This window comes from Procambarus clarkii, chromosome 65, assembly GCF_040958095.1.
Source record: "Procambarus clarkii isolate CNS0578487 chromosome 65, FALCON_Pclarkii_2.0, whole genome shotgun sequence".
Lineage (NCBI taxonomy): Eukaryota > Metazoa > Arthropoda > Malacostraca > Decapoda > Cambaridae > Procambarus > Procambarus clarkii.
The window spans coordinates 16,916,444-16,937,036 of record NC_091214.1 but is presented as its reverse complement, the minus strand read 5'-3'; the positions used below and the strand labels follow the sequence as shown (position 1 = coordinate 16,937,036).

The 20,593-nt window shown below is 42.8% G+C and overlaps 1 protein-coding gene across 4 annotated transcripts in view; it reads right to left on the bottom strand.

The window, feature by feature from the left end:
- The window catches only part of LOC123770996 (protein amalgam), a 78,573-nt gene that overhangs the window by 34,648 nt on the left and 23,332 nt on the right, over positions 1-20,593 (bottom strand). For all 4 annotated transcript variants that reach the window (XM_045763180.2, XM_045763179.2, XM_069309466.1 and 1 more), the window contains one exon: positions 3,071-3,219. In XM_045763180.2, coding sequence (XP_045619136.1) covers positions 3,071-3,219 — 149 coding nt within the window. The remainder of the gene's footprint in view (positions 1-3,070; positions 3,220-20,593) is intronic.

Here is a 20,593-nt window from a genome sequence, read left to right as displayed (position 1 = left end):
AGATTTATATAAATTTTATGACAGGAGTGATACAAAGATTATGAGCAGATTGCTAAAATATTTACGTGGATTGATACAAAGTTTGTGTAGATTGATGCAAAGTTTACACACATCGATTCATACAAAGTTTACACAGAGATTGATACAAAGGTTGCGAGCAGACTGATACAAAGTTTACATGTAGATTGATGCAAATATTACGAGAAGATTTTGATATAAAGTTTACCAGCAGATAGATTCAAGATTTACGAGCAGACTGATACGAAGTTTACGTGTAGATTGATAGACAAATTTAACATAATTTACATATACAAAAGCTTTTCATATCCTGATCTTATCTCCATCATTATCTACTTCCAGCACAAAATCGTGTACCATGCAGGAAATTCAGATATGTTATCATCACTAGTAAAGAAGTGGACCATTGTTCCGTCATGCAACATTGCATTTTATATAAAGAGATTACGGTACAAATATTAGAACTGAATTGAATTTAAATACTTTATTAATAAATGTTTTGTACAATTACTGTATAGTTGGGTTAGGTTAGGTTCGTTAACGTCTACGTAATGAAAATTATATGCTCAAGTTCAAGTTCAAGTATGTTTATTGAGACAAGAAAAAATACATCTCAAAGGGATAGAGTAGCTTAGGCTATTTCTACCCCCCTTAAGTAAAGGGAGTGGGAATAGGCTCCATGCGAACCTAATTGTTCGCATTCGATTGTGTGAAAAAAATTGACAAATTCGGGTACAGAACAGGAATTAGGATCGAATATAATACATGCTCTATCAACACTAAACCACACAATTTGTAATGTTAGAGAGTTATACGAAATTTTGGCAAACTTTAGAATTACCTTCAAGTGTATAGGTTAGAGAAACGTTAAATTAAATATTTATAACGTATGTCAGACTTAAACGGCAGTACGCAGCTGTGGTATGATACTTGCATTTAATAAAACACACTGACAAAGTATAAAATGTTCAGACATGCAACGAAATGGGTTACAAATTTGGGAAAGTCGAGATACGAGAAAAGATTGAAGTTTATAGAGATTAAAAATCTGAAAGACAAGACAGAGGACATGATTACCACATACAAAGTTATTAACGTAAATGCGAAAACAAAGATTATTAAACTTTAAAAACTGCAACAGAGTTGTTGTTATTGGAATAAGAAATCTGAAGAGCTTGTGTGCTAAAGCCATTAGAAGTTTATAAACCGTAGTAAAATATACAAGAAACACTGGAATCTACGAGCACAACTTTTTACCTGAAAGTAGAAATAGATACAATACTTACTAGACACGCACACGCACACCCACACACACACACACACACACACACACACACACACACACACACACACACACACACACACACACACACACACACACACACACATACACACACAGTTATGAGGAAATGCTGCGTGAACTACATCTCACGTCGCTGGAAGACAGAAGAGCTTGAGGAGACATGATCACCACATACAAAATTCTCAGGGGAATTGACAGGGTAGACAAGGATGGATTATTTAATGGTGGTACACGCACAAGGGGACACAGGTGGAAGCTGAGTACCCAAATGAGCCACAGAGGCTGACTCCATACACAGTTTCAAATGTATATATGATAGAGCTCGAGAAGCTCAGGAATCTATACACCAGTAGATTGACTGTTGAGAGGCGGAACCAAAGAGCCAAAGCTCAACCCCCGCAAGCAGAACTAGGCGAGTACGTAAACACACACACACACACACACACACACACACACACACACACACACACACACACACACACACACACACACACACACACACAGTAAATAGGTACCTGGGAGTTAGACAGCTGTTACGGGCTACTTTCTGTGTGTGGGTGTGTGGGGGGGGGGGGGAATTAGTAGTTAGTAACAGTTGATTGACCAATGAGAGGCTGTCCGAAAGAGCAGAGCTCATCCCCCGCAAGCACAACTAGGTGAATAAACTAGGTGAATACGAGGAGTGATGGGTAAGGGGGGGGGGGTGCAGGGAGGTAAACTCATGCCCCACATGATGATATCCAGCATCATAACTACTGTGCCATGACCACCCCTGAGCGGATATTAATCTCAATAAATCGCAGCTGGGACCCGGCCAGCCAGAAGGGTCCCACTATGCCATAAGGGACCCGGGGGTACCAAAGGTCGCAACGTACTATAAAGGGCCCAGTGTACTATAGTGAGTCTAATGTACCATAAGAGTCCAAGCATACTTTAAGGTGCCCACTGTACCTCATCGAGTGTATATATAATATATATAAGGATCCCAGCGTACCGTTAGAGTGTACCATAAGAGGCGCCAGGATGCATTACGGTTCGATGGTGCTTCACGCTCTATGGGAACCATTTTACCACAAAGAACTAACGCAGCCATAAGGTCCCATCCCACAATGGGAAGCAAAACACCGATTTCGATCTCGGTGAATGTTTCTTGAACGTAGACTAATGTTTTGGTCACTACACCAGACTTTGGTTGGTCAGACTTAAAGAAACGTAACACAAATTTGTGCACGTTATGCTGTGTAACAAGTTAATTTAATTCAATATATAACTATCCAACTGGTTATGTCTATGATGCGTTCCACCCTCATAGTGCTTAGTAAAATATTACATATTTACATCACACCAACGTGTTTTACCTTCAAGTGTTCAGGAATATTTACCCGATAAAAATACCTCTAGCTTTAGATATTTTTAGACAATATTTACTACAAAGTGTAAATCAATATGTATATATACACTTCTTGGTGTATATATACATATTGAGTTTACATTAGGCCTGGACTAAGTTAAGAGTAAACTTGCTAGTTAGCAAGTTATTGTAGTTGCCGTTAATAACTCTCCAGAGGTTGAACGGTTACCAAAGATATATCCCAAGCCCAACACCAAGCCTACTACAGGCTCACCATAGCCCGTGCTACTTGGAACTTTTTGCTCCAGGTAGCGAATCTTAAACAACACCACCACCAAGAAAGGACTCAGATACTTCAACTGTAAGCTGCACTTGCAACAACAGTGAACATTACTCACAGTCTTGTCTCCGAGGTTGGTGACCCGACAGGGCAGGGTGACAGTGTGACCCAGGACGGCCGTCACGTTGACCTGGTCACTGGCCACGGACGGCTGGCCCGCGTCCTCCCATCCGTGCCACCACTTCTGTGACGCTGACTCCAGCACTCCTGTTGACAACATCAAAAATATATGTACTCCATATTTATACAAAAATTCTATGTACACACACACACACACGGTGCTACATAGCCTTCCCGGTTTGGTGCCTTCTTTTGATAATTACTTACATACATACATACACATATAGGCAGTGTGTGTGTTCCCCAGGCGCGCTCTAGACGACTAGAGCGCGCCTGGGAACACCCAGCGCATAGGTTCGAACCTTTCTCAGGGCTCCTGTTGGATTTGTTCATTGATATATCACGCTAATGTAATTTCTCTGTGTACAGTAATTGTCTTGAGTCGAGATTAACCTGACAGCGTTTCCAAGCTTATCTGCTGCTCAATAAATACATCCTAACCCATTATGAGGCAAGAAGTCAAGGCTTCGTAAGTGGACACGTAAGTTCTTGATGAACCCCCCCTGGCCTAGTCTCTTTTGCACGAATTTTAAATAAACTTGGTTCCCCCTTGGGGAGTAAATGGTATATGTCTATGATTTTATCTCACCAGCAACCAGCCTCGCTCCTTCAGCCGCTCTGCCAGTCTTAATATTTACAGTGAGGGCCACTTGAGAGCCACTTCTCTCGAGTGTGATCCTCTTCTCACTAATGGTAAGGGACGAGATCCCTTTTTATGGGCTGACGGGTTTTCCGACAGCCTATTGCTACCGTTGTCTTCCACTCTCTCTTCCACTCTTCTCTAAATTTAGCTCGTCGTCTACTTACCAACAGTCTAACGACCAGTCAACCCCTAAAGCAACCACTCACCTACCGTGCCGTCAGTCTGTTAACAGACGAGCCCATAGTCACCCTGCCTGGCTATTCTACTTGTGTACGTGTCACTAACCTACCTAAATGTCTACCTCCATGTCCATCTACTTGTCTAAATATCTACATCATTTTCCATCCACCTCCCTACTTAGCTGTTCAGACAAGCAACTAGTCCACACGCATCTCTTACATACCAATCTCATTTCATATTGACATTTCATCTACCTCCCTTCCTTCCTGCCTCACTTCCCTCTCTCATTCCCCTCACTCCGCCTTCCCCCCCCCCTCTCTCTCTCTCTCTCTCTCCCTCGCTTCCCTTCCATTACAGCATACTCATGGTACTCTTTGTAGTACTTTCCCCTTTGCTACTTGATATGTTTTGAGTAATCCTCCTCTGCACGCCCCGGGAGTAGTCGGCCCCTCAGAGGCTAGATTCACGAAGAAGTTACGCAAACACTTACGAACCTGTACATCTTTTCTCAATCTTTGGGGGCTTTGTGTACAATTATTAAACAGTTAATGAGCTCCGAAGCACCAGGAGGCTGTTTATAACAATAACAACAGTTGATTGGCAAGTTTTCATGCTTGTAAACTGTTTAATAAATGTAACCAAAGCCGTCAAAGATTGAGGAAAGATGTACACGTTCGTAAGTACTTGAGTAACTGCTTCGTGAATCTGGCCTCAGGAACCCGCAACACAGTCTAGGACACCATTGTCGACTTGCTGGGAAGGGGAGACGTTGATCATGTTATCTTGAGATATCTTGAGATGATTTCGGGGCTTTAGTGTCCCCGCGGCCCGGTCTTCAACCAGGCCTCCACCCCAGGAAGCAGCCAGTGACAGCTGACTAACACCCAGGTACCTATTTTACTGCTAGGTAACAGGGGCATAGGGTGAAAGAAACTTTGCCCATTGTTTCTCGCCGGCGCCTAGGATCGAACCCAGGACCACAGGATCACAAGTCCAGTGTGCTGTCCGCTCGGCCGACCGGATAATTGTCTGTCAACAACTCTGCAGTGTTGCATAAAAACATTCGATATAATACGTCAGTATGGCAACGTTCCCCAAGCAAGTATACTGCAGTATATTCCTACAGTGTCAATATTACTTTTTGTTGTTACCAGTGGGATATATTGCTCGGGTATACCCAGTACTAGTTAGTGAGGTCTTGACTGTCAGGTATATGGGGTCTTGACTGTCAAGTATATGGGGCCTTGACTGTCAGGTATATGTGTCTTGACCGTCAAGTATATGGGGTTTTGACTGTCAAGTATATGGGGTTTTGACTGTCAAGTATATGGGGTCTTGACTGTCAGGTATATTGGGCCTTGACTGTCAGGTATATTGGGCCTTGACTGTCAGGTATATGGGGGTCTTGACTGTCAGGTATATGTGTCTTGACCGTCAAGTATATGGGGTTTTGACTGTCAAGTATAAGGGGTTTTGACTGTCAAGTATATGGGGTCATGACTGTCAAGTCAAATATACGTGTCTTGAATGTCAAGTATATGTGTCTATTAGGTGAACGGCGGCATCAGGGGTAAGGAAAGGTCCCCAAACATCTCATCCTAAGAGTGTTTAAAAGACAGGTATGGAGTCAGGAGAGGTGATTATTAGTGCAGTGGGAAGTATAGTTAAAAATTTACCAAAATATTTTCCCAGTGTAAAATGACTTGTGAAGGAGTGCGAGGATCTTACTGTTTGTTCAAATATTGTTTACTTCTCTTATGCTATAGTTTGGAATACTTGCATCTTACAGTCTTCTCCCTGTAGTGACATTAAATTACCATATTACATGGACGTTCACTACCCAACATGGGCGTACGGGTCTATTTACGAACGTTCGGTTGCTAGAGTGAAAATTACGCCTGTAGTGAATCTGTAATTATATTGTCTGAGAATATTCTGCACATCTTGTAATCCTGTATATAATGTATATCTTGCAATCCTGTATATCCGGTACCTGTGAATGGGATCCCAAATATGATCTATTTCCGGTAACCAGAGAGAGAGAGAGAAGGGGAACACGTTTCCTTCTCATCTGGCGCTCTTGAACTGTGAAAATGGTAACAATTAAAATGTAACTTTGTCACCACAGAAGGAAATTCGTCTTAATATCATTTACCCTTTTACTGTTGTGCATTACGATGAGACTGGAGGAGCCAAGCCATTACGACTATATAGCACTGGTAAGGGGTCAGGATAAGGACTGAAGGAGAGAACAGCAACATCTGCTGGTGAGGAAACTTCGATAACGAGAATGACCGCCAGACAGCAGAATGAGACACCAGAGATTTGAGAGGGACAGAAGAGGGAGTCTTGGGGGCTCGGCAAAGACATGGGTAGAATTTGATTCTGATATGACCATGAAAAGCCACACTATTTACAACCAGTGCAGCTACGAGACGTGTAACATCTTGCCGGTGCTTGGCAGCAACATACGCAAATTTCTACACAAAACACAGGTTACTCACATCATCTATAGTCTCTCGTACCTCTCTCGTTTCCGGGGCTGCATACTGAGAATGGTCAGTGTAAATATCTGTGATATCAAATGTATATGATAGAGCCGAATAGGCTCAGGAATTTGTACATCTGAGGCGGGACCAAAGAGCCGAAGCGCAATCCCCCCGCAAGCACAATAAAGTGAGTACACACCGTTATCTTGAGGTTATCTTGAGTTGATTTCGGGGCTTTAGTGTCCCCGCGGCCCGGTCCTTGACCAGGCCTCCACCCCCAGGAAGCAGCCCGTGACAGCTGACTAACACCCAGGTACCTATTTACTGCTAGGTAACAGGGGCATTCAGGGTGAAAGAAACTTTGCCAATTTGTTTCTGCCTCGTGCGGGAATCGAACCCGCGCCACAGAATTACGAGTCCTGCGCGCTATCCACCAGGCTACGAGGCCCCTTACAAAACAACGGGGGAGGATTCACAGGGAACCAATCCTTAAATGCTCGCCCCTCTTCACCTAGCAGTAACTGGGGACGTGGGAGTAAGTAAGACTGATTAGCGCGTCGGGATCCAGTGAAAAACTATTAGGCTTACCATGAGCTATGGGAAGGAAAAGCTCTCAGCCGGCTAATAGGAGTCAGAAGTCATTACTGTACCAACTGGTGTTTAAAAAAAATGAGAGAGAAATGGAGAGAGCGTGAAAGGGGAGGAAGCTCTTGGACTCTTAGTGGGCAAGTTTCTTAAGTCATTCTGTCACATCTGCTACCCACATACCCCGCCATATTACCCCTACCATCATGTCGGGGGAAATATTTCCCTCAACGATGTGTGGTGGTGATGGCGTGGTGGTGGTGGTGGTGGCGTGGTGGTGGTGGTGGCGGCGTGGTGGTGGTGGTGGCGGCGTGGTGGTGGTGGTGGCGGCGTGGTGGTGGTGGCGGGAATTGACTCTTAGAACTCATCAAAATATAAATGTCTTTAGTCTCGACTTTACTCATAGTTTTATTATTGTTTACATTCCAGCTGTTTAATGGGCAGTTTGCTGTCAGCATTTGGTGCAAGTTTTATATAGTAATGAGTAATGAAATCAGTAATAAAAATTGTTTACTATAAACATTAATATTATTATTTATTTCACCATATAATGATACATTTAATCTGGTTTTTGTTGTAAACAAATGCAATGAATTTATGGTTACAAAATAACAGGAAATGCTGTTAACTTTTAGTTTCTTAAATATATATAAAATATAAACTAAAGCATGAATTTACTTAATAAAGCTTACTGCGTACTTTGATACAATTTAAGGAGAGATGGAGAACAATATATGTGAATATAAATTATTGTTTAGAAATTTGGCTCTGGTATATAAAGAATAATGTATGTGTATACATTTAAATTAAGAGTCATTGTTTTTTTAACTGGGTAATTTGAGTAGTACCTGTCCACCATTGACAGTATATCACGTGTCGCCTCAAGTGGACGAATCAGTGTCCAGAGGACAAAGAATTGTGTCCAGCGGACAAAACATTGTGTCAAGGTGACGATTTATATTATCAAGTATACGAATCATCGTGTCAAGTACCCGAATCATTGTAATAAGTGAGCGAATCGTCTCAATGCCGTAGTCAAAATATTGTTAGAAAAGTCGGGCGCTTACACCCTTTTGGCTCTAACCCCACTCATCTGGCTAAAGATGAAGTCTCTTCTTTGAAATATGTGCAACCCGATGCCTTTATGGCCCCTGTAGACCACAGCGCTAATGGGCGTAAGCCGCGTATGTCGAGCACGGAATGATTTTAAAAATGATTTCCTCTGAGGCTGGATTAGGAATGACTTTTTAAGGCTTAAAGCCTAACTACTGCCATCAATCTTTTTTTTTTATCCATTAAAGTCCATTCAAATATTTAATAGAGATCAGGATTAGCCTAGGCTAGATTTCTTGCGAGATATATCCCAAGCGTTCATATAACTCGACTTTCAGCAGCTCATCAACATGTCATTTTATCACAGTGAAAATGTAATTGTAAATAAAATCTATTGCTTGTGCAAATGACGAGTCACAATAACGTGGCTGAAGAAATGATGACCAAACTATAACTCAGAAGTTGGAGAAGCGACGACATATCGATCTATCCTGGACTATTATCGAGTCGTTTTTTTTTATATTTATCACGACTTGATAATGGTCCAGGACGGAATGAAATGTCGTTGCTTCTACATCTATTGAGTTGTGGTTTGGTCATCCACAACTGCTTATTAGTTGGTAAACAAACCACTACACATACAGCCATGTCACAAACTTTTAGTTGTTTTGCTCAGAACAGCAGATTGTTATAGATTCATCAATGTCACCGTTCATATATGTAGTACTTTCAATAGACAAATGCTGGACTGCAATATGATATCGAAATAACAGGTGGTACTGTTATGATAACAGGTGGGACTGATATAACATCAGGTGGGACTAAATGACAGCTCAGCAAGTTGCTTTAACAGGTGATATCTCTGAAGTTTAACAGGTGATATCTCTGAAGTTACCTGGCAATGTACAAGGCATTAGCTGGACTGACAGGGAAAGGCCTTGTGATAAGAGGAAGAGTGGCAACATTGCCAGTCATGCAATATCTTATAATTAAATGCTATTATATTTAGCATTTTGGATGTAATTCGCGGATTTCGAAGCTACGATTCTTTGATTTGATAATAAAGAAAATGTTTCAAGTTCGTATCTCCTACGTATGATGTCATGTGGCCACTTTTTTGCGTGGTTTGTTTGTATGTGTTTCAACTCCCATGGCAAAGTGACTGGCACACTCTCCCATGAAGCGGTGGCTGTCCCACGGTATAGTGACTGACACCTTTCCTTCTAGAATTGATGTGGCTTGCTCTTCTCCCACGGTGAGATGGTTGGCATCCTCTCTCCCATGGTGTAGTGGCCAGCTCCGCCCTCTTACTCAATCGAGGATCGAACGCCGATCCTTTAAGAACCAGTCCAAGAAGTGTGTTTGGTCGTTCCGCCTAAATAATCCAAATTGAATAATATCATATCACCCAAACGTTTGTAAAAGTTAAGAATTCGTAAAATTAAATATACTAACGAATTAACACGATATCGTGAAAACAACTTTTTGTTTTCTTTCAATCTAAAACCCGATTTAAGTTTCGAGTTAGTATTTGAAACTGTCTAACGCCCTTAAAAAGTTATTCAGATATTGTTAAGTGGTGTAAAAACCGACTTAAAACCTCGATACACTTATCTAAAAAACTTTAAGCACATAAACAAAAGTAAACAGGGAATCAACAACACGTTTTAAAGCCTAGGAGTGACCTCCCCCAACATACACACACTTTACACACATACACACACACACAGCTTTAGCAGCCTCAAAATGCTTGACTGTGGGTTGAAACTCATCAATTGCTTCAAAGCTCCCTAAAGCGTCGCACATCCCTTTGAAATTCTCGCCAGCCCATATATTGCACGACGGTATAAATCTCAGAAACTTTTTTTAATGTGACACTCTCCCTTTGCAGTCCCTCTTCCTCTCCCTTCCCCTTACCTCCCTCCCCCCACCCCATCTCTCCCTCCCTACCCCCGTCTCTCTCTCTCTCTCTCTCTCTCTCTCTCTCTCTCTCTCTCTCTCTCTCTCTCTCTCTCTCTCTCTCTCTCTCTCTCTCTCTCTCTCTCTCTCAACAGGTCATAAGTTAGAGGCGGACGGGAGTGGAACCCTGAGAGTGCGTGTTGATGGGAGTCACTGTAGACGTATATCTTCGTCTAAGGTACAGTACACAGCAAGATGCTGCAGGGTCCAACCACGCACGTGCGAACTTGATTGGCAGTTGTGCACTCTCAGCGGTGTTAATCGGTTATTGGCGCGCCACCGCGCATTCTCGAGTGTGTTCTCGTCACCCTTTCACCCTGGTCCTCACCCTGTTCCCATCGTCCCCTCACCCTGTTCCCCTGAGGGGCCAGATTCAACAAGCAGTTACGCAAGTACTGTACTTACGAACCTATACATCTTTTCTCAATCTTTGGCGGCTTTGTTTACAATTATTTGACAGTTAATGAGTTCCGAAGCACCAGGAGGCTGTTTATAACAATAACAACAGTTGAATGGGAAGTTTTCATGCTTGTAAACTGTTTAATAAATGTAAACAAAGAAGCCAAAGATTGAGAAAAGATGTACACGTTCGTATGTACTTTGCGTAAGTGCTTCGTGAATCTGGCCCCTGGTCCTCACCCTGTTCCCTTGGTTTCACTGTCACTCGTCACCCGAGTCACCAGTCCCAGCTCTCCTATCTTTCTCTTCTTTTCTCTTCTCCTGTTTTCTCCTTCTCCAATACCTTCAAGATCCTCACACACCCCTCCTAGCTCCTCTCTCAAGTCCACCTCATAACTCCTTCCTCATCACTCCCTCATAGATCTTCCAGATATTTCACACAAGCTCTTCCTTTGTCTCCTCTCAGTGACTCTCTTAGGTTGTCTTACCATCTCCTCTCCTTCTTGCTCTCCCACCTACTCTCTTCCTTCTATTCCTCCGAGTCTCTCATTCCTTTATCGTCCTCGTGAGCTCTTCCATCTTAGCTTCTCTTACGATAGCACTTCTTAGCGCCATTATCCTAGGCTAATTTTGTTTCTGTCCACTTAGTCCTAGCCTCTCTTCCTTCTCCTTCTCCTTCTTCTCTACTACCTCCTTCTCCTCTTCCTCCTCCTCCTGACCCTGTGGTCTCTTGCCTTGTGTAAGTCGAGTCTTTGCATCACCAGAACAGAAAATTTGCATTTGAATGTGTAGCTCTGTTGGCGGGACCTCCTAGCTCGAGCCTAATATATATATATATATATATATATATATATATATATATATATATATATATATATATATATATATATATATATATATATATTATATAATATTATATCTCGCCTCAAGTTATATCTGTGCTGCCCCTTAGCCTCTGAGAAGAGAATATGTGGCATTCTATTAGGCCTTGCAGGGTTCCTACAGATACACGTATATTGCCTCCTTTCAGTAGTTATTAGTTGATGAAAGGCTAAACAAGCATTGTTTTTATACTTGGATTGTAAATTGTTATTGTAGGCACTGTATTTGTCATTGTTATTTGTGTCTTTATAGTTGGTCGTCTGAATCACTGAATGGTTGCTTGAACCAGTAACTGGTCGTCTGAACCACCAACTGGTCGAATGAAGCACCAACTGGTCGATTGAACCACCATCTGGTCGAATGAAACACCAACTGGTCGCCTGAACCACCAACTGGTCGTGTGCATCACTAAGGTCATTATAGTATAGATGGTTGTGCTCAGTGATCACTAATGGAATACTACTTTCCCCCTCTGAACGTGAGTGATGACCGTCATTAATAATTCCTAGTGTGTGTGTGTGTGTGTGTGTTTGCGTGTGCGTGTGTGTTTGCGTGTGCGTGTGTGTGTGTGTATGTTTATATGCGTGTGTTTATCCTTTTGTTTATCCTCTTTTCATCCTTTAGTTTAGTTTAGTTTATTATGCACCCCATACCCATCTTGTGGGGGGTAGTGGAAAGGGTTACAGAGGCACATAATGGGCTCAGGGACTGAACCCCACAATTCATTTAACTAAGCAAGTTACAACCAAACGTTAAAATATCTCTTCTTATGTTCTTGATCGCGATTTGCCACTCCGTTAAAAATGCAACTGTTTTACCTATCCAGAAACGTACGAACCCCAGCAACCCCCCTAACCAATCGAGGTCTATCCAATCGAAAACTAGGAAAACGTCGATATTATGGCCCTTTAATACTTACTAATATGTCTAATGTTTAACTAATTGGTCAATTCCGTCTAAAATGAGACGTATTAGCGGGAAGACCGGTTGGTCAAAACAGGATTTGATCAACCGGTTACAGGAATCATGCGGTTAAGGAAATTATCAGCAATGAACCTTGTGGGACCCCAGTTAAGATACTCTACTGAGGTCAATACACAACCTTGTGGGACCCCACCAGACCCCAGTAATTTACTCTGTCAGAACTGAACCTGTTTGGGACCCCTTTAGTTACTCCACTGGGGTCAAAACGCCAACACTTGCGTGTGAGTAACTTCCCACAGCTGAACGAGTTTTTTTTTTTTTTTCATTATTTTCTACCACAGACGTGGCCACACATTTACAATGCTAACCAGCATATATACATTTTCTTCTGTCCTCCATGGACAGGGTTAGAGAAATGTTAAACATAGAGTTCAGGGGTTTATTGAACACTCAACCACAGAAGGTGATTCGGTGCTTTTAAAATGCTAAGCTAACCTACATACGTAAATACATAGATACACAGATTTACGTATGCCCTACATAAAGTGTTTGATGTGTCTTTTACATAGTGTCATTAATGTACATTCACAAAGGTGAAATGTAATTCTGATCAGCTTCCATATATACTTTATACCCATACATATACATACATATACACACACATGCATTCACATACATCTGTCTCATTTACTCTGACAGGGTGAGATAGCTGATAAAGAAACTAGTGTGCAATTAAGCACTTAATCACTGAAGGTGATGAAGGTGCTTTTACAAGCTCAGGTTATATAGTTACATCATATAACATTGAATAAATGATATATTGAATATAACATTGAATAAATGATATATTGAATATAACATTGAATAAGTGATATATTACATGGTCAATCTTGGATACAAGTCCAATATATCATCAAGTGTTCCAGTACTCATATAGTAATTACAGAGTTCAGCAACGAGTGCCACACCCACCAAGCACCAGATAGCCCCCCTGGCTGAGGTCATCTCAGCGGTCTGTCATGCCGTTACTCATGTCAGGGGATTTGGAGGCTCGTGTACTCATCTCATGAGTCTCTGAGACTCGTGTACTCATCTCATGAGTCTCTGAGACTCGTGTAGTCAATCCCTCTGATGGCTGTCATAAGCTTCTTCAATTGCCGTAAAAAAAAGGAAGGCATCAGAGACGCCCCGAGTGACTGTGTAATTAGACTCGGTGTCGCGGGACTCACGATAGTGGAATGTCTGAAGAGTGGGGGAGCGCCGCCAGAACCACCAGGACCACCAACAGGACCACCAGGACCACCAGGACCACCAACAGGACCACCAGGACCACCAGGACCACCAACAGGACCAACAGGACCACCAGGACCACCAACAGGACCACCAACAGGACCACCAACAGGACCACCAACAGGACCACCAACAGGACCAACAGGACCACCAACAGGACCACCAACAGGACCACCAGGACCACCAACAGGACCAACAGGACCACCAGGACCACCAACAGGACCACCAACAGGACCACCAACAGGACCACCGCCAACACCACCACCAGGAGCGGCACCACCTACACTAGAGTCACCACCAGATCCAACCCCAGCAGCAGCAGCGGCAGCGGCAGCAGCGACAGCAGCGGCAGCAGCAGCAGCAGCAGCAGCTGAGTCAAGTCAGTTCGTGGACATAATTAGTGGAATGAATCATAATATCACTCAGTTCACGTCTGATATAACGCCTACAATTTTCCCCATAAACAACAACACTTATAATATTATCATCTTTAATAAGTGTCAGTCAGACGTCCCAGGCTTACTCAGCCCCTCACCTAATAAGACTTATTTATTACAGAATCTACCAACCAGGCGAAAAATGCCATGTATTAGTAGTACAAACCCTTAAACTACGCACGGGAAAAAGAATATTATAAACCCATAACGATCGATCATACATTGACGTTTTGAGCAGTGAAATGATTAACACAACATAACATTAACGTTTTGAGCAGTGAAAGGATTAACGTAGCACAACATTAACATTTTCTATGTATCAACCTCGATAGGTTAGCTTTGTAACGTTTTCGGTTAGACGAAACAGCTGCATTAATTACGGAGAGGTAAATGGGGAGAACAAAAGGGCCGAAAGAGCCTTTCGGAGAGGCCTGTCGGCAACAGTCTGAGAGACTGTTGCCGCCTTGCGGGTCCCAGCAATAAAACGGAAACGACTTGGGTTTATGGTCGTGAAACAGAGCACAACGGCAGTGACTCAGTGTTCGCGTGAACACGTTGAATTTGATGGCCCAGGAAGGTACACTGATGTTCCATGGCGATACATTGATGCCTCCAGGGCGGTATATTGATGTCTCGTGGTGGTAAATTGTTGTCCCAAGTGGCCCATTGATGTCCCAAGGTGATACTTTGATGTACCAGGGTGATATATTGATGACCCAAGGTAGTACATTAATGTCCCGGGCTAGGACATTGTTATTACATGTCGATAAATTGATGGCCTAAACTGGTAAAGTGAGTCCCTGACCACTATAATTCGCGTCCTACGGTAGTATATTGATGTCTGGGGCGGTAAATTCATGTCCAGGACCGTTACATTGATGTCCCAGGAATGTACATTGATGTCCCAGGGCAGTACATTGACATCCCAGTGATGTTCATTGATGTCCCATTGATGTCCCCTTGGGCAGTATATTAATGCCCCATTATGGTGAATTGATGTCATTCTCATAGTCACATTCGGCAAAATATTAATGAACAAATCGAGAACAATACAAGAATGGGAACATAAAGACGAGGAAAAATAATAAGAATATGAACAAGATGAACGTGAACAACAATAACAAGAGGAATGACAGGATAATTGGTATAATAATGAGTAACGCTGGCCGTCTTGGGCATGTGGTAACACTCGTCGGGGGGGAGGGGCTTGTCATAGGTCAACACCAAGGACGGGGGTAAAGGGGCAGCTGCTGCACAGGATCCCAACCCGGCAACCTCTTTCAGCTCCCTATGCCACAAACGCTGCCATATGAAGAGAGGGACATAAAGAGAGTCACATAAAGGCAGAGGGATAGACGGATAGACAGACGTACAAAAATTTAGACAGGAAGAGAATCAGCAAGAAAGATAGACAGGCAGACAAGGGCGAGAGCGGAAGGCGATTTATCATCAATGCTGCACTAACCCGCCAAACACACACCGAAACTACGACGTTGGTACAACGTTCGAACATGTTTTAACACCTTCTAACCAGTTATAACAACCAATATAGCAAGTTGTAACAACGTTCTAATACGTCATAAACACGTTAAGCCGAGATGTAACAACTTTATTACACGTTGTAACAAGCGGAAAATAGAGACAGTTTCGGTTTGTGTTTCCAGGGAATACACGTCTGGTGAACTGTCCACTTTAACTCTCAATCTCTCAGGGAATCGTATATGGTGTGATCATGTCTCCTGCCCAGCGTGGTGAAGCCTTGAGACTCGGTTCCGTTTCACCAACTGCTTGTTGTCTATTGTCTACTCAAGTGACACGAAAACTCTTATCACTTCATTGTTTTGGCTGATGCAGTCTCTCCCTCGTGTCCATCCCATTTGTTCGCCTAACGGGGTGAGAATAGCTTGAGCTACCTCATCCCTTTGTGTGTATTTTACCTCAATAAACTTATTTCAATTTCAATTTCAATTTCAATTTGTTCGCCACACTTGAGTAAATTATTTGTATATTTAACGTCTCGGTGACGTGACTGTGCAGTAAGTTGTTTATATGAGTATCTCCTTATTCGTCTTTATTGTATGCTGATTTTATCATACTGTCCTTTTATTGACAGTGAGAATTTTGTATGTTGTTATCATGTCTCCTCTTTACTCGCGTAATTGTTTTTGCGGGGGTTGAGCTTTGTCTCTTTGGTCCCGCCTCTCAAATGTCAATCAACAGATTCCAAACAGAGGTGTACAGATTCCTGAGCCTACTTGGCTCTATCATATCTACATTTGAAACTGTGTATGGAGTCAGCCTCCACTACATCACTGCCTAATGCATTCCATTTGTTAACTACTCTGACACTGAAAAAATTCTTTCTAACATCTCTGTGGCTCATCTGGGTACTAAGTTTCCACCTGTGTCCCCTTGTTCGTGTCCCACCCGTGCTGAAAAGTTTGTCTTTGTCCACACCCACCAAACCTGTCAATTCCCCTGAGAATTTTGTAGGTGGTTATCATGTCTCCCCTTACTCTTCTGTTTTCCAGGGACGTGGGGTTCAGCTCACGTCCTGTAGCCTTTCCTCGTAGCTCATACCTCTCAGTTCCGGGACGAGCCTGGTGGCATACTGCTGAATCTTTAACTTTGTCTTGTGTTTAACTAGGTATGGACTCCAGGCTGGAGCTGCATACTCCAGGCTGGAGCTGCATACTCCAGGCTGGAGCTGCATACTCCAGGATTGGTCTGACATGTGTCGCATCTCTTCAAGTGTGGTGAGGCTTTAGCAGCCTCAGCCACTCGAGGTTTAACCCCCACAGAATTCTGGTTCGAGCCTCGATGCTCACTGTGTGTTTGTCAGTCGAATGAACGCTGGGGATGTTTATATGGGCCTCTGGGGGCTAAGGCCAGAGGTTATGGCCCCCTATAAGGGCCCATAATACTCCAACCTTTCCTCCAAAAATGGCCCCAGATCACTCTACCATCTCCCCACAAGGGAGCCCAGATCACCTCCCACCATCACCCCCACAAGGGGGCCTACATCGCCCCACATGGGGGCCCAGATCACCCCCACCATCGCCCCACAAGGGGGCCCACATCACCCCACCATCACCCCCACAAGGGGGCCCACATCACCCCACCATCTTCCCCATAAATATCTTCCTGCTAATCTTGAGACCATTACAACAGACAACAAATATGGCCACAACACCGTCTGCCAACAATGGTAGGGGGGAGGCAGGAAGACTGAGGGAGGGGGAGAGACATTGAGGGAGGGGGAGAGACATTGAGGGAGGGGGAGAGACACTGAGGTAGTAGTAGGGGGAGAAAAAGGGGGGATTGCAAGAGGGAAGGTAGTGGAAACTCAGCGATATTGACCTAAATCTTTGTGACCTATTGAGGCCATATATCGGGCCTTGACCCAACTCACGAGCAATCTTATTCTTCACCTTTTTTGCACCATCATTGTAATCATTGTTATCTAGATGTCTGTGACGGCGTGACCTGTGTCTACTGTGACTCCAACGCGTGGTTCACGGTTCACAGTAGAGGTAGTAGCGTTGACTTCCTTGATGATAAATACAGACTAGTTTCCCTTTAAAATGCGCCAGTGTTTCTTAACCTCAAAGTGAAATTTTCCTTAGTGCAAGTCCATGAGGTTGGTTTAATTGCGCTTGTTGAAAACTCCCCAGACGGTTATGAAGCATCAAGGAGACCGTAGAGGCTTTAGTGCTACGTTGTTTTGATCCATCTTTCTTAGAGGTGTGTTGCTGTTAAGTTTGTGTAGCATGTGTAAGGAGTGCTGTCTATCGTTTTCTGTGTGTTTTACCAAGCATTTATGTAATATAATTTATATTATATAAATGCAAGGTAAAACACAAAACGAAAGACAACACACTATACACATGCTACACAAACATAACACATTTTTGAGTGTGTTTGCAAGAGTTTAGACTCTGTTATATTAGGTTAGCACGGGTTAGGCTACGTAACTTTGGGTAAGGTTGGGTAGATTTATAACACTATTGCGAATTGTCTTTAGCCTCAATCCCACTGAACACAGCGCACTAAAATTTAGTCAGTGCTAATAGATTTAGATTCGCAGCACAACTCAAAATATTTGCATTAATACTGCCCATGCAACAACTAGATCTCAATGTGTCTTAAAGTCTTTCAACATTTGTATTAAGATAGAGGGCAAATATGATTAATCACAGTTCCCCTGGTTGTAATGGAATGTGAAGAGATTTTAAGAATTGTACTTCATTTATAAATGACTTCATCCAAAACCCATATTCTTGAGAATAACCTCAAAAACTATCCAAAGTTTGTCATGATAGGCAACTTATCACCTGCTGCAATATAACTTAACCATCCTGCGAGACGGGAATCTTAGTACCGAATAGCTGCTATTCTTGACGCAGATCTGTAGCCCTTCGTACAGTTTATGGAAGCCGTAAGTATGGGGATGTACCTAAGAATATTCAGACATTAAAAGTGTGGGAAGAAACTTGTGGTTGAGAGCAGTGATGGAGGCGTTGTACCACAGTCTGCCAAGTCAGTTTAGTTTAGTTATTATGTACCCCAATACCCAGCCTGTGTGTGGTAGTGTACCCAATACCCAGCCTGTGTGTGGTAGCGCACCCAGTACCCAGCCTGTGTGTGGTAGTGTACCCAATACCCAGCCTGTGTGTGGTAGTGTACCCAATACCCAGCCTGTGTGTGGTAGTGTACCCAATACCCAGCCTGTAAGGTGGTAAGTGCACCAGCATACCCAGCCTGTGAGTGGTGATAATGCACCCAATACCTAGCCTTTGAGTGGTGGTGGAAAAGGTTAGAGCCACATAATGGACGCAGGAAATAATCCCCCCCCCCCCCCCCAACATACATTTTTACCTAAGCAAGTTACAGAACTGATGAGCTAATTACAGAGTTTGTTAACATATTCCATAACAACCTATTCACAGTTTTGGTTAGTTTAGTTTAAAATACAGCCACATCAAGGGTTCACAAGCCTGAACACCAATTAACATGGGTTTAGTATGCTAGTTACAGGTTTAATTGCCTGTAATTTGTGATAAAGCTAAGGGTGTTGATCTCTTTGCATCACTGTAGCCAGCGTTACGAGACAAGGCCATGAGATAAGCCAGTAAGAAACTTGCAGGCGGTGCAAGCTTGCAGTGTGTGCACTATTTACAACAGGCAAGCTTGGGATATTTGGCTTGCATTTTGGGTAATATGTCATCCTGAATAAAATACGTGGACATTTCTTGACTCAGATCACTGCTTTGTTTACAATGTCTCTTGTGTAGACACTCTTAATTTTAAGTATTTTGTTTCAAATCTTCGCATTAACTGTTTTTTTTTTTACCATTAGCCTTAATACACAATCTATTCTATCGCACCTCCTTCATATAACAAATTTAAAAGGAAGTGAGATTGACTGGCTGAATACTTATTTCGATATCACAGCATGATATTCTGCGTCCAACACTTGCGTCTCTTACCAATCATAAACCTCTCTACCGCTCTAGTGTAACAGTAGGTTTTAATACAGTTGCTATTTCATGTTAAAAATAGGGGGTTATGATATAGTTTATATAATAGAGGCACCACAAGGTCAAGTTGGCCGTTTGACATCAGTGCGTGACGTCAGGAAGCCTCTTGGCGAAGGACGCGGCAAGAAACATATACGCCACGCAAGCCCAGCCACCTGGTGATAAATACTATAACGGATAATATTTCGGGTAAAAAAGAACTATCTTGAAGATGTTTAGATCCTCGTAGACTGTGGTAGTCGGGCGTAAAGCGCTCAGGGTAACCGTCTCGCAAGCTTTATTGACGGCCCTCTTGGTAATCCAAAAAAGTTGACGTCAAAAGTCTACAAGAATATGTCGTCGGGCTATTATTACACTAGCTCGTGCTCAGTTGTGCTTGCGGGGGGTTGAGCTTTGGCTCTTTGGTCCCGACTCTCAACCATCAATCAACTGGTGTACAGGTTCCTGAGCCTCTTAGGCTCTTATCAAATTTATGTTTGAAACTAAATGGAGTCTGCCTCCACCACAATATTACATTATATTTATTGCATTCTATTTATTAACTATTCTAATACTGAAAACAAAATTATTATGTCTCTGGCTCATCTTGATACTAAGCTCCACCTGTGTTACTTTGTTAGTGTTTCACGAATGCTAAATAATTTCTTTGTCTACCCTGTCAATTCCTCTGAGAATCTTGTAGATGGTAATCGTATGTGTGTGTGTGTGTGTGTGTGTGTGTTAAAATTTCTGGAAGCGGGGATGGAGGTGGTCTGCTATCAACTGCGCCGCCTGGTGGCACTATCTATTTTTATTGGCGTGAGCATTTGTATGTATGTTTTGTCCACAAAAATACCAAAATGTATATTTTACCCTAATTTTACCCCACCTAGCGTAGTGTTTATGGCGTAAGATATTACGTAAGAGTTAAAGTAATGAGGAATTTAGGTATTATTATTGTTGGTGACTATAGTGGTTTGCTAACAAAATAAATATTGACCATAGAGAGTGTAAGGAAGGGCAGTGAGGGAGGGAGGTGTTGTAGAACGGACGGAAATACAGAATAAGAGAGAGATATGAAGAGGAGACGATACCTTAAGC